This window comes from Thermobia domestica, chromosome 1 (genome assembly GCF_964235325.1).
Source record: "Thermobia domestica chromosome 1, izTheDome1.hap1.1, whole genome shotgun sequence".
Lineage (NCBI taxonomy): Eukaryota > Metazoa > Arthropoda > Insecta > Zygentoma > Lepismatidae > Thermobia > Thermobia domestica.
The window spans coordinates 44,352,239-44,370,144 of NC_137454.1; the positions used below are offsets into that span (position 1 = coordinate 44,352,239).

The window sequence follows — 17,906 nt, forward strand, 5'->3', positions numbered from 1 at the left end:
TAAAAATTTAGCTTTATAATTTCAAATATAATCTATACAATTAGAATTTATGAAAATTTTAAAATTTTTCTTAAAAGTACTAATTAAGCTGAACCATGTTGACTCTTATTCTTGGTTGGCCACAAAACAAGAATCTGGAAACTTCTGATGATAAATAATAGCTTTATCGTTGTGTCTTTCTTTTCTTTTGCTAAAGCTAATGCAACCTAAAAATTAAATCTAATATAACCTTGAAATTTTTTTTTTTTTCAATACCCTGAAAACGTATTGTTATAATTGGCTCATCTCAGCCAGGATTTGCCTGATATGTATTCATTTCTTTTACGACCGTAAAATCGGTTTGTTATATTCTCCTCTACCACCTTACGCATATTCATCGTTAAATCACCTTCTTGCTATCCATGAACATGGTCAGGCTACCGCTCTGAGTAGCCCCAAAGCAAATGATTAATACCATCGTCGCAACTAACATCATATATCCTTGTGTTCTGGTACCTGCACTTTATTTTATTACCTAATTCATTTCTTTGCTGAATCATTTCTGTGCTATTTCTTCTGGTTTTAGTCTACTTATCGGGGCCGCGGTGGCTCAGTGGTAGAGCGCTCACCTCTGGTGCATTGGGTCCCGGGTTCAAACCCTGCTCCTGCGTCCGCCAAGTGAATTTTGTGGTAGACAAACACCGTGTGTGGGGGATTCCTCGGGGTTCTCCCGTTTCCTCCCACTTTCTTCACTCCACCATTTCATTCATTTCTCATCATCACCGTCTCCTTCAGCCTTGCCGGCATAACCGTGGGACGTAGAACTCAAAAATTTCATTTTTAGTCTAATTATGTTCATTATTTTTCGTGTGTATTGAATTAATAAGTGTCAAGTGGTACCGAAAAGTAAGTCTGTAGTAAGAGAATTTCTGAATATTTCTTCCTGTGTAGCAATTTTGAATTTGTAAGGCGATATCGCATACAAGAAAGCAGTTGGATACATGATAGTTAATTATAAGTTGACTTACGCTACTTTTGGCTTTTTTACAGTTTAGATCCAGTAGACTGGAGGCTGAATTGAGCCTATCCCGTTGGAATCAAAGATGGGACGAACCAGTGTGGAGAAGAGTAAGTATTATCTCTTTTGGATACTTAGTGTTTCGTTGATGAATGAGAATGCTAGTAATGATTGGAATGATAAAACTTCTCTGGAACCATAAATTTCCTTCAAACAATATCCACAATATGCAAAGAATACAAGTTTTCAGTTGTACTGTACACTAGAAATTATTCTTGTGTAGACTCATCAGAACTTCAAGAATTCTTGTATAATAAGTAAAAAATTTGTAATTGACGCATATTGCAATTGCAATGAAGAAGTTTATCTGATCCGTCACACTTTGAGCAATATTTTGAGAATAGTTTCACCAGCAACTTCTTGAATTCATGAATTTACGTGCTTGAGGATTCTACGTTCCTCTAGATCTTGGCCTGCTCCCATTCATTGCAAATTTAAGGTTCTACAGGGTGTTTACTGATACTGGAAATACTGGAGATATATTGGAATTTTGATCCACATACTGGAAAAATCATTAAAGTAATAATTTGTCAATAACTTTTTTTTTTTTTTTTTTTTTTTTTTGTAATTGTTTTAATAGTCTTGGAAACGATTTTGTATCCATTGAAATTGTAAATTTTCCAAGGCAAGAATTGAATACATTTTGTAATTAGACATTTAAAGCAATGGGTGGAGTCAAGGGCTGTGAGGGGGAGTTGGGAGGCTCTTTTAAATTAAGTTATTTCAGAAAATCAAGGCTAACTACATTTATTAAAAGTAAAATATTCTTTTGATGGTAAAACAATTACTAACCTGAAATCATGAAGAGTGTGATTATTCCTAAAGAACTTTAAAAAAAAAATCATTATATTAGGTATTAAAATTTTACTGATAATTATACTGAATATACTGGAAATATACTGGAATTTTGAAAATGAAACTCAGTAGACAACCTGTTCTACTATGTTTGAAAATTCCTGTAAAACGTGAAGAGCTGTTATCACTATGAACACTACATATTAAAATCCGGAAATTTAAATTTAGAATATTAATACAAGTTTGTGTGTGCAGGTTTCATTAGTTGTTGAAATTAACACGACTTTATGTTTTGCGTATTCGTTATTAGATTTTAATTTTAAAAAGTGAAACCTGTACATAGAAAAACTCAGAGCCAAATGGACCGTGCCCTGTGTCTGAGAAGCAAACATTTCTTTAACTGTTTCAGTGCTTGCTAGCATCTTTATCAATATTTTCAACTGTACTGTGTGAAAGGCACATGTGAATAATGCTTCATACGAGGGTCACTACGGAAGTTTTGAAATACGCATTGTTGTGGCACAGTATTTGAATTCCAACAATTGCGTTCGGTAGTGGTATCCAGAGCGAAGAAGCGAAGCAAGTTTCAACTCGCCTCGCTTATCGGCGTAGCCGTATGGCCTTCACTTGTTTGTTGATGTGAGCAGTATTCAAATGTCTATTCAAATGTCATCCATGAAGGCACTGTTTTCAATTTTGGGTCAAATCACTTGTCACTTTTTCTAGAGAATCCAAATGTGCAATAAAAAAAATAAGAGCTTCCATTCAAAATGTTTTATCCCCGAAGGGGGTGGGGATAGGGGTTGCGTTTGGTATCATTGGATAGCTTTTTTCAAAACTATTTAACACACGTTATTTTTGTTTTGCTAATCAGTATGTTTCGCAAGATACTGGACCGTTCCGGGACTTTCTCTGCACCCTATATATATATCTATATATATATATGATCGAAAATTACCGATATTAGTGCCGAATCCGTAAGTTTCGGGTTACTGAGATGGACAGTGACACTTTCGATGCCGTTTAAATCCAAATTCAGCCAGGCAACTTGGGGGAGGGGGATCTATGATCGAAAATGACCGATATCATACAGCGCTTCAGTAATAGTAAAAAATGACTGACTAACTGAATATATTACTAATATTTCTTATTTTAACCTTGCGAAGCGGGTAATTGACGCTAATAATTGCTAAATTGAAAATGTTAGAAGAAAGTGACAATTAATATAAACTTCATAATTACTCGACTAAAAGTAAATTTGACATTTTTCAGTATTATGCAATGCAAATTGTCTTGAGTTGTAACAGTTAATGTACAATTTAAGTTAATGTAATCTAATAAGTTAAGTATAAAACTAAGTGCATGGGAAAGTTAATCGATAATTGTGAAAATTTACTATTTTCAAACAAACTGGTAATTAATTTTTAAAAAGTCATAAAATTGAGGAATATAATGAAAATTGTGTATTTTTAAATTTAATTTTTTAAAATTTATTAGTTCTAGAAGGAAAACAAATTTTTTTTTTTTTTAGAGTATATGAACAAAAGTTTGTATAGGATAACCATTCCGTATGATTTTCGAGTAAACTATTAATTTTTAGTCGTTACGATTTTTTTTGAAGGATTATCAATTAAGAATTAACTCCTGTAAAATTTAACTGATTGAATTAACAATTATCAAAATTTTTAACATTAATTTTTTCAACAAATCAATTACAAACCTTATTCTCTGCACATACGAATTCAATAAAAATTCTAAGTTCATTTAATTTGCACAATAGGGAATTTGATGTAAGAAAAATCAATTGATTCCTCTCATTTTTTTCTCTGCGCTAGAACTTTCCAGAATTATTCTTAACAAAGTTGAGAAAATTTGTTCGAAACCAACGGACATTCCTACATTCATGTGCAAAAGCCCAAAGAAAATGTAATACTAATAACAATAAATTGACATTGTATTCGATATTGCATAGATTTAGAGCAAATACCTAAATTTAAATAAGCATAAATTAGGTGTTTCTGAAATTTTCTTCTTTTGCAGGGTAGGCCTGAAAGAATGGAAGCTGAATATGCAGTCGCTCGGTGGAACCAAAGATGGGAGGCAACAAGTGAAAACACAGTATGTTCCGTATATTTAGAATTCTCTACACTGTGAACAACTGATTGTTCGTAGCTACTGTCTATATGTAGAATAACAGTTACATTTTAGTATAATAAAGGAAAAGCAGTTATTACAGTGAAACCTCTCTAAAGCGGACAGCCGTGGGGAATCAAAAATTGTCCGCTATAGAGAGGTGTCCGCCTTAAAGAGGTTTCAATATTTTCTTACGTAAATTAATAAATAGGGTAATATGCAATTAGATTTTTTTTTTTTTTTTTTTTTTTTTGCATGAATCATGTATTCACGAATATTACCAAAATGTTACTGTACCTGCATTATCCTTCGCCATCCAATACTTTATGTTCTAGACACAACATGCAAATAATATGTTGTAGTTCTCTGCACTTTACATTTATCACTACTTAGTTGGTTTTATGTATGTTGCTTTAATTTGTGGGTTAATTGCACTCCATTAGTATCTTTTTTGAGACAATATGCGTACCCGCAGGCAAAAAGTAACAAAAATTTCTTCCGCTTGGTTAGAGATTTCAGCGGGACAGTAGAATAATGTGTCATCCCAAAAAGCGAGCAACTGCCAATCACTTTTGTATCTAAAACAGCTTGGGTGGAAGTGGAATGCAAGCAAAAAACATGAGAGTGTTGTTAAACGGAGAAGCTTCATCTGGGTTACTGGGCAGACAGTTGAGGAGGCAAAATGTTGTTGCAATACTTCCTTGGTGACACATGTATGAATTACTAAAGATGTATTTTTACAGTACTTTTCAACTTGTTTCTAGAGAAAGTGTCCGTAGTACGAAGGTAAATAATACCTATAAAACACAGAAAAGACTGTCCGTGTCCATACTAGAGAGTGTCCGCTTTAGAGAGGTTTGTCAATATGTTTTTTCCTATTGCACTGTTTGGGGATTACAAAATATGTCCGTTACGGGAGGTGTCCGCTTTATAGAGGTGTCCGTTAGTAGAGGTTTCACTGTATTGTTAAATCACGCAGTCGTAGTCTGGCGAATACTGAGGTGGTACTTCTAAATAATGAATTCTCGCTTGCTTCTTTTCAAATATTCATTCTCATAAGGCTTGTCGAATGCATCTGCGATGCTGTTAATAAATTAAAAGAAAAACAATTAGAATTAGTACTTTAAAAAAATGCTTCACTCATATATCCAATTGTTGTATTTCATTAATACAAGGTGGCACATATTGTGTCTGCCAAAATCAGGAGACAAACGATGGTGTAAGCTGTACTTTTTTTTTTCGTTCACAGTTGCTGTCCAGTACTACCATACTGTAAATGGCATAGAGTGCCACCAAACTCAGTGCAAGACTTAAATGGCTAGTCGTAGCGTAGTCGTTGAAGCTGACAGTTTTCTGTATTCGCATTGTATTGGAAATCCCTGCCGTTTGTGTGTTTGGTTATAAGTTACAATGTGGATTTCCATTCGGTAATCCTTTTTCCTTTTATTAATCTGCGAAAATTAAGCAATATAAAGAAAAAGAAAACAAATAATTTTCTTAGTGTGGTAATATTAACAAGATAAAAGATCATGCTCTCATCCCTGTTAGGTTCGAAGATTGTTTTTGTAGTTTCTTACTCATAATAAAGGTACACATCGTCACAAAAGCTTATTTCGGAAGCTTCGGACATACAGCAATATTGAAGGACCGATTGATAAGTTACCCTATCTCACTGGTCTAGTTGCTAGCGTCCGCTCCTCCGGTGTACGGTGTCCCTTGTTCGATTCCTGGTATGGGAGCCTTGAGATTTGAACGGTTTGCAGTGGTTCATATTCCACGTTAAGCTGTAGGTCAGCGTTTCATCAACCAACAATGACAGATACGTTACGCCAGCGGGAAGGATAGCTGTGGCGTTATTTCTTTTGTGGTTACGAGGGAAGGCTTATTATCCTGAGCCTTTAAGCTTTTAAACGTGTACATAAAGAAAACTTCTTCACTATATAGAACGTGTAACAGCGTCCTTACGCCGTGAAATATAAGATTAAACATTCGTACTTAATACAGTATACAACATAGAGCATACAAAGATCAGTATACCGTGAGAATAATGTCCGCTAAATATCTCCTCCCGCATTTATGACGACGGGATGTTATGGCGTGTAGCATCGAGTACTTATCAAATTATGCAGTGCGTATTTCAGCTGCTTGGTTGTGTGCAAACAATAATGCATGATTCTTTTATGTTCTCCACAAGCAAAGTGACGTTCCCTTGTAGTAGAACTTCACGATAAGTGTTAGACGCCATTTGTTTCGGACGAAACTGCGCAATGAACACACTATACATAACTCTTGCTCCATGCTTAGTAATTGTTTCCCAGTTATCTGATTTCCGTGTTCGCTCATTTGACTTGGTTATCCGTCTGTCCGTATTTAACAGCTCTGATCTGGTTTCTTTAGGGATACCTAAAGGAGAGACAGTGGCGGACCACCTTCTCAAGGAAAATTTAACTCTTTTTGCTATATTTTCTTAGTAGGTAGAAAATCTTTAATAAATTATGGTTCTTAGTTAAGATATAAAGTAATATAAATGTCATTCAAACTATGTATCTGTTAACTTGCCCTCTATTATTGTCTTGTATGAATGTAAATAATGAAAGTAATTTTGAAGTGGAGAATTAAGAGAATCTATCATTTCACCTCTTCGCTGCAAAGAAAAGCCGATTTCCAGTTACGTTTGGTGAATTTCACCTCTTTTTGTCGGAATTTTGAAGGTTTGGAACAGCTTCCTCTTTTAGTGGAGAGCCCCTATCTCTGTGAAATTAGCTCTCTCTTCTCACGTTTTCAGTTTCTCTGGCGTAAGAAACTTAAGGCACAGGAACAGCATAAACTCTTGTGTCTGAAACAAAGATAACATCCTCTCATCATATCTTTTGAGTTTTACGTCCCACGTTTGTGCCGACTAGGCTAAAGGAGACGGTGATGATGAAAAATAAATGAAATGATGGAATGAAGAAAGTGGGAGGAAGCGGAAGAACCTCGAAAAAATTCTCGCACAGTGTTTGAGTTGATGAGTTGATTTTGAGTTTAACGTCCCGTTCAGCAGTGAGGCTGTAGGAGACGTGGACCTCTTAATTAACGTGGAATCCGAACACATGAGCTCTCTCCGGGAATCGAACCCGGGTCTCCCACGCCAAAGGCGGGTACACTAACCGCTTAGCCACGAAGGAGCTCTCGCACAGTGTTTGTCCACCACAAAGTTCACTTGGCGCGAGCTGGGATCGAAGCAGCCACCCCGGCCCCCCTCATCAACAGGAGACGAAACCGTTATTACCTTTCAAACTGCCGACAGAAGAAGGTATATAATCGGAAATTAGTTTTTCTTTATAACAATAGATTCCTTTAATTCTCATACTTTCTCTGCGTGCCAAATGCGATGTTTATTCTCAGGGCAGCAATCTTTTGATTGGTTTGACTCATTTTCCCCCTATCCTGAATTAAACTTCTCATTCTCGTGTACTTTCTCTTCTCTTCAGCTTAAATTGTTTGGTCTCTACATTTCAATACATCTTTTTCTGCCATAGCATGATTCCTCCGTGTCTCGTAATGTATCCAATTATCCTATCTCTTCTTTTCGAATTGGTGTGGGAGACCAGGGTGCGATTCCCGGTGGGAGCTCATGTGGTTCGGATTCCACGTTAATCAGTAGGTCCACGTCTCATATAGCCTCGCTGCTGAAAGGGACGCTAAACTAAAATCAACTCAGCTCAACTCTTCTTTTCGAAGATCACCGTCGTGGGTATATGATTATCTGATGTCCCTTTCTCGCGGAAGACCCGAGTTCGATTCCCAGTGAGAGCTCACATGATTCGGATCTCACGTTAAGCTATAAGTTCACACTTCGTATAATCTCGCTGCTGAAAGGGACGCTAAATTTGAATCACACAAAAAATCCTCTTTTCAAAATATTCCTCTTTTCTCCTACTGTTTCCAATACTCCTTCATTTGATACTTTATCTACACGTCTCATTTTCAACATTCTTATATAGTACCACGTTTCGAAGGCTTCCGATCAACGCTTTTCCTCCTCTTCTAGACTCCATGCCCCACATTTATACATCGCCACACTCCCTACACTTGCTTTCATCAACCATTTCTTCAGTTCATCTTGTCAACATTTTCGTTTCAAAACTTTTTTCTTCAAAGTTCATCTTCGCCTGAGTTATTCTGAATTTTACATCTTATTTGCATCTATTATAATTTGCTGTTTTATTCCATAAGTATCAGAATTCCTGAACCACTTTTACCAGTTCATCTCCGTGCGCATCTTACAACTTCTGTTTTTGCTCTTGCTGATTTTTGTGTTGGGTTTTCTACTAAGCACCTGCTGCAATCTGTTTATATCTGCCTCTAAATTTTTCTCCCATGATCTGCCTAAGCGTCTTTGATTTCTTTTATTACTTCCTAAATGTGAAGATGGAATTAAATTGGTACCATGAGCATCCTTGCCTGGTATCTTTCTGAATTGCTACTTCTTTCTGTCTCCTATTCAGTTGTTTGTCTGTTCTTTTTATATAGGTTATATACTCTTCACTTCCTGTAATTTATTCTTGATTCCTTCAGAATCCTGAATATCATATTCCATTCTGCATCATTAAACAATGGACGACAAATTCTTTTTGTATATATACTTCGCTCACAAACTTTCTATAGATTTTATCTTTTTCATCAGAACTAACTAAACTATCTAATTCTATGGCCTATGGGAGCCGGAGGTTCAATGCCGCGTTCACTAAAGCTCTCCATTGGCTTCTATCCTTAGCCAATTGGATCCAGGTTCTACTTTGTATTCCTATTTCTACGAGATCCATCTTAATACTGTCCCTTGTGCCTAGTGCGTTGGTATTCCTAATGGTCGCTTTCCGAATGGATTTCCAGTTAAAACTTTGAAGCGTTCCTACTTTCTTCCATTCTGGCTATATGACCTGCTCACCTAAGCTTCCTTGATTTGATGACCCTAAAAATGTTTGGTAAACGATATAAATTATGTAGTTCCTCGTTATGAAGTTTCCGCCATTCCCCATTCCTGTTCCTCCTGGGTCCGAATATTCGTCTTACGATCTTGTTCTCAAACACTTTCAATCTGCGTTCTTCCCTCAGAGTAAGCGACTATGTTCAGCAACCATATAGCACAACAGGCATAATTATCGTTTTATATATTTTTAACCTTCAAATTTCTTGACAGGTTCGCAATGACAAAAGCTTTAGAACTGAATAATAATACAAATTCTCTGCTTTTACTCGACATTTAATTTCTTCGTGAATGTGGTTTTGGTCTGTTAATATTGATCCTAGGTTTTCATTGTAACTGTTAAATTAAGTACAATATCAGGTAGTCAAAAAAATATTGAGCCTTTTGCACACGAGATGGCGTTAGTGTCCCAAATTTCAGGGTACATAAGTCGCAGCGAATCAAGCATGGTGTCATTCGACAGCTGACAGTGAAGCTAGTAAATGTGCAAAAGGTGTTGTAATTCCTATAATCAGATGCAAGGTATTGCACCGTGAACATAGTAAACTTTCTGCAAAACTGTATTACATTTTTACAATTTTATTTTTCGATAAAGATGCAAATACAGCGCAGGTTTGTGAAGACGATTGTGATGTTTATTGGAAACATATATTTCCAAAAGCAACAGCCAAAAGATGGTTCGGTCGCTTACGTTCTGGAAATTTCGATGTTCAAAATACTCCTCACAGTGGTCGATCAATCACAGCAAGAATGGAGGATATTCGGACTAAAATCGGCCAGTATGTGGCAGTCATCACATCGCCAATGACCTAAATACTCATCATCAAACAGTGTTAAATTATTTAGAGAAAGCTGTCTACAGAAAGAAAGTCGACGTTTGACTGCTATATGATCTGATTCAGAAACATTCACTTGATCGAATTTCTGTGGTGAATCGCTACTGCAACGTAACGTAGTCGAGCCGTTTCTAAAATTGTTGATCACGAGTGATCAAAAATGGAAAACCTACGACAACAACGTACAATGAAGATCGTGGTCGAAGCGATCAGGAGCTTCACAGTTCGTGGCAAATCTTAGACCGATATCAGGAAAGTTACACAGTACGTTTGGTGGTATTGGAAGGGTATCGTTCATCACGAGCTGCTGACACTGAGCAGAACGATACTTTTTTTTTTTTTTTTAATTGTCGACAGTTAACTCGAATGTATCTAGCAATTCAAAAGGAACATCCGGAACTGGTCAACGAAAAGAGTATCTTATATACAGACATCTTTAACGACCCGTCTCAATTTTAAAAATTGAGAGAACTTGTCTGGGAGGTTTAGGTCTGACGGGTTTGGCACCATCAACCTGTCATTTGTTTCAATCTGTACAGAACTCTGAATGATATTAAGTTAGTTTCAGAAGAGGCCTGTGGAAACCGCGTGTCACAATTTTTTTTACCCAGAAACTACAGAAGTTCTGTAAGAGTATTATTATGGTGTTGGCGGGAAAAATGGTTGGCCGATATTATTATGGTAGGTCATCGAACAAAATGGTGCATATGTGGTCGTATAATTATTTTTTTTTTTTAATTACAATAAATGTGTTTTCAATTTTGACCATCGAAAGCTTTTTTAGATAACCTTATATAATCGAACGCAGTTTGCTTTACTTAATCTTTAAGTTATATATATATACTGAGTGTATGTTTCTTATTTATTTTCAATTATACAGCTTAGGTTCAGCCCAATACAAATGGAAAGAAATGTTTCCCAACCGAAGAAGAAATGGGAAGTTCAACCAAAAGAGGTAAGAAAGAATTTAAATTCAGTAATTAACTCTTAAATTTTAATTTCTGTTTAACTGAAATATTGTCCAAAGATAAAGCATATATCAGTCTATAGATCGCATTGACCTGAACAAATGACATCCTTGTAGACAAATTAACGTACTTAGTTGTCGAGAATATATATATATATATATATATATATATATATAAAAGGAAAGAAAACGAAGTTTCGTGTTCCAAAAAGGATATAGTTTGTTATCAATAATAAGTAACAGTTTTTATTTTGCTGGAAAGAACTTATTTATGTACTGTATTTGTAGCAAATTACACTGTTAACTCACAGATAGTATCTGTTGTTGTTTATATTTTCATAACGGTGACAGACATAATCCTTTACGCACTTCTACTTGTAATATAACTTAAAACATAAATTCTCTTCTAATGAAAAATCTGATGCATGCATAGCCCTGGTTTGCCCAAAACAAACTAACAAATCTTGGGTAACTCCTGCGATTCAACTTTTACTTACCATATAAGAGAGGCGAGTTAACAAGTAACATGACAGGGTACTGTAAAAGGTATTAAAAAGACCTACAAAAATATCTTAAAATTGGCGAAAACACGATATTACTCAACACGCATAATAAAATCTGAAAATAAAACCGCCACATTATGGAGTATAGTAAAAGATTAAACTAATACTAAATTGAAGAAAACATTGAAATTGAATCAAACGGCAATCTTACTAGCGATTTTTTTATTATTGCCAGCAATCACTTCACGAATATTCATTAAACTATGAGTCCAAATTATCAGCCTCCTTCAGAGCAGTTATTGTTTAACAAAATAAATCACTCAATGTTTCTCCGCCCAGTGTCGGGAAATTAAATTTAAACAATAATTAAACGGTCCACGGGTCTAGATGAAATACCAATATTTATAGTAAAAAGAAGTAGTAGTCATTTAGCAAGACCGTCCTGACAGATTAAAACATACAAAAATTAAATCTCTGCGTAAGAAAGGCGTAAAAACAAATGCAGATAAGTTTAGACCAATCTCAATACCTTCTCCTTTCTCAAAGATATTTGAATCTGCAATACTTAACCAAATTCTTGCGTTTCTTTCCAAGCACAACATTATTTCTACGTCACGTCATGGATTTCAAAAGAACATATCAACAACTACAGCAATGTATAACTATATTGAATAGGTACGGGAAGCATTGGATAATGGGAAGAAGTGTTTAGGTATTTTTCTGGTCTTGTTAAAGGTTTTTGGTTTAGTACTTCATAATATGCTAATGGGTGAAAATAAAAGCCTATGGCTTACGCGGAGTAGTAAATGATTGGTTAAAGTCCTATGTGGAAAACCGGACTCAATCGGTCGAAATAATACACATGGATAAAGAGACGTCATCCCGTAGTCATTTATTGTCTCATTTCAACCGTTTTAAGCGGTGTTCCACAGGGCTCGGCTTTGGGACCTGTCCTTTTTCTGCTATACGTTAATGATCTTCCTAACTACATTCACTCAGGGAAGTCAACCTTATATTCAGATAATACAAGTATTCTCATTACAGATGAAAATTACGATACACTGCAACAGGAAATAAAAAAAGATGAACAATCAATTACAAAACTGGTTTACTTTGCACGGTTTAAAAGTAAATACAGAAAAATCGGTGGCCCTGAACTTTCACCATTTACGTAACAAACATACTCATGATATAAATGTATCAATCATGAATTCTAACTTAAAGTATGTAACTTCAACAAAATTCTTAGGTCTTCATATAAGTAACATCCTTGCTTGCGATACCCACATAATCGTTCTCACAAAAACTTAATAATGTTTTCTATGCCTTGAAAGTTATTAAAAATATTTTGGATATAAATAGCTGTAGAAGCATTTATTTTTGTATCTTTCAGTCTTGGTTAATGTACGGCATTATCTTCTGCGGAAATGATTCAAGAAGTAAATTAATCTTCCGTATTAAATATATATCCTTTGAGGATATGTAAGTATGATGGAATGGAAAATAGAACATTCTTTTTATTAATATGTTGAGTCCGTTATTTTGGCCAGGTATCGTTGCCTCGTGTAGCTTCATTTTTAGAGCGCATGGTGAAATACATTTTATTTTATGTCATTGTATTTTGTTTCAGTTCAAATGATGCTGAAGATTTCATTTTGTTATTTTAAGGTTGCTGTTTGAATTTTCGCCTATGTGTTGTTGTCGGTGAAAGGAGTTTTCTTCGTTAACGCTCGGGCAAAGATACAAGCAGCGGCTACAGAAAGTAATGCTTACTCTTATCAGCATTTCTATCCGATGCAGTAAACATCCCAAAATTTCTGAGACTTGGGGTAAATCATAATCTTCCTTGGGAAACACACACATCCTCACCGGCCCAACAGCTCAATAAAGTGCTCTATGCATTAAAATCAATCAAACATGCTTTAACACGTTGACCGCACTATATATTTTGACCTTTCTCATCTGTGCGTCATGGTCCGCCACTAATACTTTGTTTTCGCCTTTGTTTTAACCCCATAAATGTATAATTTTCTTTGTGTATGGTTTTGTATACTCACTGCGTGGATATTAAATTTTGACTTCTACGCCATATGTATGTAATAGCATACATACCTATAGAACGAACGTGAAAAAGTGCAATATATATTTGTGTGTATGGAAGACCATTCACGAGGCGCTGCATGAAGGAACCGTGTGTATGGAAATCCATACACACGGCAGCCAACGTGTTAAAACTAGATACGATTCGTAATTATGTTTCGGACTCTTTCAGTCTTTACTAGCATATGGCATAATCTTCTCGGGAAGTTTCCCAAAATAAGTAATATGTTATTCGTGATTCAAAAAAGGTTTTTAAGAACTATAACAGAGGCCAAAATAAATGACTCGTGTAGGCCAATATTGCCTTTACCCGCTCTGCACATATTTTGCACGTTGCTCTTTGTTAAAACCAACATTGAATTATTTAACACACCATCAACTCATAAATACATTACCACGCGTAAGGATAAAATTTCCAGCAAACACCATCGCACAAAAAAGAATCCAACATTTATAGGTACCATATTATACGATAAACTTCCTCAATATATTCGAATGACATAACAAAAAGGGGAATTCAAGAGATTCCTGGAAACCTATCTGTTACAGCACTGATTCCTTGAATGAATTCCTAGATGTGTAATTGAGTTTGATTACTGATAGTATTAAAAATGTCTTTTTTTCTTTCTTTTGTATCGTAGATGTAGAATAGTATTTTAATGTAATCAGTATGTATATGTCACAACTTTTGTGTTTATGTATCTTTATGCTTTGACAAGTCTTATTCATACGCACGAATTCGTGCAATATGTTTGGTTATAAATACGAAATAAAATGAAATGAAATGGAAGTATAAAACAATGAGAAAAAATCTATTTTTATTTCCCTTTTAGTCGTGTGAGTTGAATGACGAGGAAAAGCAACTTTTGGATATAAAAGTAAAGCTAGATGATGGCTCCATTGGATATGTGTGCACCTATCAAGAATCCCGAGGATCTTTATATTTTATGTGTCATGTTTGCAGATCACATATCTGTGGGAAAACCAATTTTACTTCCCATGTGAAAGGAAGAAAGCACCAAAGTAAGATGATTCTGCAGTGCCATCCGCGGGAGAACTTTACGAAAATAATTGAGAGTTCAGGTATGCATATGAATAATAACTTTTTAACGTATGTAATTGAGACATTCGGTTGTACAACGGAACAATTCTACCGAGGATATTGTGCAAAAGAGGCAATTAAAAGAACTTCATCTTAGCTTCGCCCACCTAAGGCGGAGTATGCAAGTGTTGCGTGTCTCGTTGTTCCACTAAAGTTCATACAGACAGAAAGATTCTAGATTTTTTCTTTTCATCAACACGCTATCACATTCTAAATCTCTCCTCTCTCACCCCCTTCATCCATGATTCTTTGAAAATAAATAAATAAAACAGGAGACAGTGAAAGAAAATATTCAGCTTTCTTCGATTTACTAATCCATAAAGAAAATTGTATTTTTATACATTATTTACCAAACAACAAAACGTATTAAATAAATATCCTATTTATTCTTAGAAAACCATATATCTTAATAAAAGACACAAGTTTTATATTAAAAAATATTAAAAAAAAAAAAAATCAAAGCTCACAAACGTAGGAGTTTCTTCTCAGAAACACTTCCAATTTAACCTTAGGGAAATTTAGCAGATTCTAAAAGAAAGAAAGAGAAAAAAAAGTTTTGTCCAAGTTTGCGTTTGTCTCGTTGGTAGTTCTAATTCCTCAATTGTTTGAATTTAATTAGTACGCACACGCTCAGAAATTTAATAGCGTTTAATTTTTGCGGAATTCTTATTGAATAAAATTTTCTCCCTCCCCATGTAATGACCCTCGATCCTAGTCCGAAAGGACTCAACTTTGAAGGTAAGAAATTTTTTAAGAGGGGAAAAAAAATCTCAACGCAACAAGACTACGGACTTGTATCCATTCAAGTTACCACAAGCCACAGTTAAATATTCCAGATGCAAGACAGTTTTAATATTAACCAATTATTTTAGAAATTTGGAATAGCAATCAAAGTTAATTTTTCAATTAATAACAATTTATTTATAAATTAAACAGGTTCAATACTAACAGCAAATTTAGTAGACTAGATAAGTATATATGTAAATATTTCAATTGAATATAAGTAGTAACTTTAACAAGAATAATCTCCCCTTAATTAAATAAATTTTCATAGGTTAAACTATCGCACAATTTTTACGTTACATTTAATAACAATTTTGCAGTTTTAATAAGGCATTAATAATTTGACAAAATATCATTAAATAGTCAAACGATGCGACAACAAACCGTTCTGTCATGTATAGCAAATTACTTAAAGATACTTTAATGAAACTTAAGTGTTCTTTACTGCTACTACTACTCGTCTTGCAATCTCGGGAAGTTACTTGGATTCAAAAATGAACAAATGGGCTTAAGAGGCCTCATCCCAGCGAAATTAAAATACCGCTAATTTTACAGTAATTATGTGATATCTTCAAATAGATAAAAGATAATTGAAATGTGGTACAAGATCGCCCTAGACAATGTTATTTTGCGTGAGGTACCGTTATCACAAGTCACCTAGTGGCTTTCCGTTTTCAGCCGTTTAGAAACGCGAAAATAAATGTCGATTTTCAAAATGGCTCGAAATCGAAAGCAGATAAGTGAGTCGTGATAACGGTATCTCATGTAAAATGATATTGTCTAGGGCGTTCTTGTTCCACATTTCAATTATCTTTTATCTATTTGAAGATATCACACAATTACTGTAAAATTAGCGGTATTTTAATTTTGCTGGGATGAGGTCTCTTAACAAGCATTAATCAACATTTAAAAAAATAATTCTCCGACTGAGCAACCCAATTGAAGGCAATTACACTACCAAAACAAACATTCAACATAACAAAGAGACAGCAAGGATAGACTAAGAAGTTAATAAAAGTTTCTTCTTACCTTGATTATTCCGCAATTCTGTCCCCCTCTATTTTTTCGATCTCGGACTTTAACCAACATTTAACAAATCAAGGAATGAAAATGAATACGGAAATTCCAAAGCCAAAGCGAACTTGTAATTACTACTAGGATCCTTCTATCCAAATTGCATTCGCCTCGTAACCGTTCAGACTTAATTCAATCAACTACGACTCGCAGCAACACTAAACAGAAGTAGCGACAGGTCATAACTGACCTTCCGTTTCTAAACGGAGCACGAGGCTGTGTAGAAACGAGCTATGTTGCCACATCGTAACATAAAACTCGTTCTGGTTTTTATTTACACAATCCAATTTCATTTTAATTTATAAACATGAGTACATTAAATATTATTTTCTTCTTCTTTAACGTCCACAATTAATATTTATTTCAAACTCTATATTATTTTATACTTTATTTGATTCATTCTGATAGATGCTTTTCCAAACCATTGTATCAAGGTAGGGGCGGCTCCCAAGGAAAGTCACATCCAGTGGCAAGTCCAAACTATTAACTATTACACACAAGTTTTGATCATAGTGTTTAAAAATAGCAAGATAAAAATGACACAACAAAAAGAATAGAAAAGAAAGAGACTGATCGGACTTGCAATGGAGAATTATGTAGTTGCTGAAGCTGTATTTTCAAGTGGTCATGTAGTTCATTATAGGGAAGGTTGAAAGTTAGGTACAGGAATAAAAATTTAAAGTTAGAAGATGGTGCTAATGTCCTATTTATACCAGGCAAAGATGTCACTAATTCCTATTAATAGTCACGATATTAGAAAAGTCGCTAGCGTGCAGCCGATTTTTCGATTTAATACCATCGTGATATTTAATTGGACTTAAAAACTGTATTGGTTCAATTTAAAATTTATTTTAAAACAGGACAAGAGTCATAACCATATATAGATTTGAGCATTAGTATTTGTGTATTTCTACAGTAATATGTTGTGATGACTTAATTGCAACTTTAACAGCTCCGACCGAGCCGTAGGTCCGCTGTACGATATAGGTTAAAATCGTACTAATTAAAAACTCCTAATTGTTTACATTTAGTACATTTATTATTATTATTATTATTATTATTATTATTATTATTATTATTAATAATAATAATAATAATAATAATAATAATAATAACTCCAAACTCCATACCATATTATATTATACAATTATTCTAGGATTTTGTTACTCACAACATTGTGTTGATTCTCAAGCAAAAACGCATGTAGCGACCTTTATAAGAGTGATTTTATTATTAGGAATTACCGTGACTTACAGACTGAGACGTTTGTTGTTTATTCTTAAGGTTGTTTTAGTTGGGATGGCAACAAACTTGGCAAACTGGGAAAAGTCAGAGAATTTCAGAGAGTCAGGGAATTTTTGTTTGCTACGAATGAGATTTTAAAAATATTTCAATAAAAATTTTAAGACGATTTTCAGATGTCATTGAGTACTATTTTTTTTTAATTGGTAACTTTCTCGACACTCTGTTGAAAAAGTGTAAAAACTTTTTCAGCCCAGCCATCCTGAGTGAGGTTTCCCTGTGTTTTCCTCACCCACACTGGTAGCAAACGCTGGGATGGTACCTAACATAGGTCCCAGGCCACTT

General features: G+C 34.7%; 1 protein-coding gene across 4 annotated transcripts in view; it reads left to right on the forward strand.

Moving 5' to 3' along the window:
- LOC145684621 (uncharacterized) overlaps window positions 1-17,906 on the forward strand; it is a 117,509-nt gene that overhangs the window by 38,130 nt on the left and 61,473 nt on the right. For all 4 annotated transcript variants that reach the window (XM_081757013.1, XM_081757018.1, XM_081757032.1 and 1 more), the window contains exons 2-5: window positions 1,030-1,107; window positions 3,893-3,970; window positions 10,671-10,745; window positions 14,194-14,443. In XM_081757013.1, the coding sequence (XP_081613139.1) occupies window positions 1,030-1,107; window positions 3,893-3,970; window positions 10,671-10,745; window positions 14,194-14,443 (481 nt within the window). The remainder of the gene's footprint in view (window positions 1-1,029; window positions 1,108-3,892; window positions 3,971-10,670; window positions 10,746-14,193; window positions 14,444-17,906) is intronic.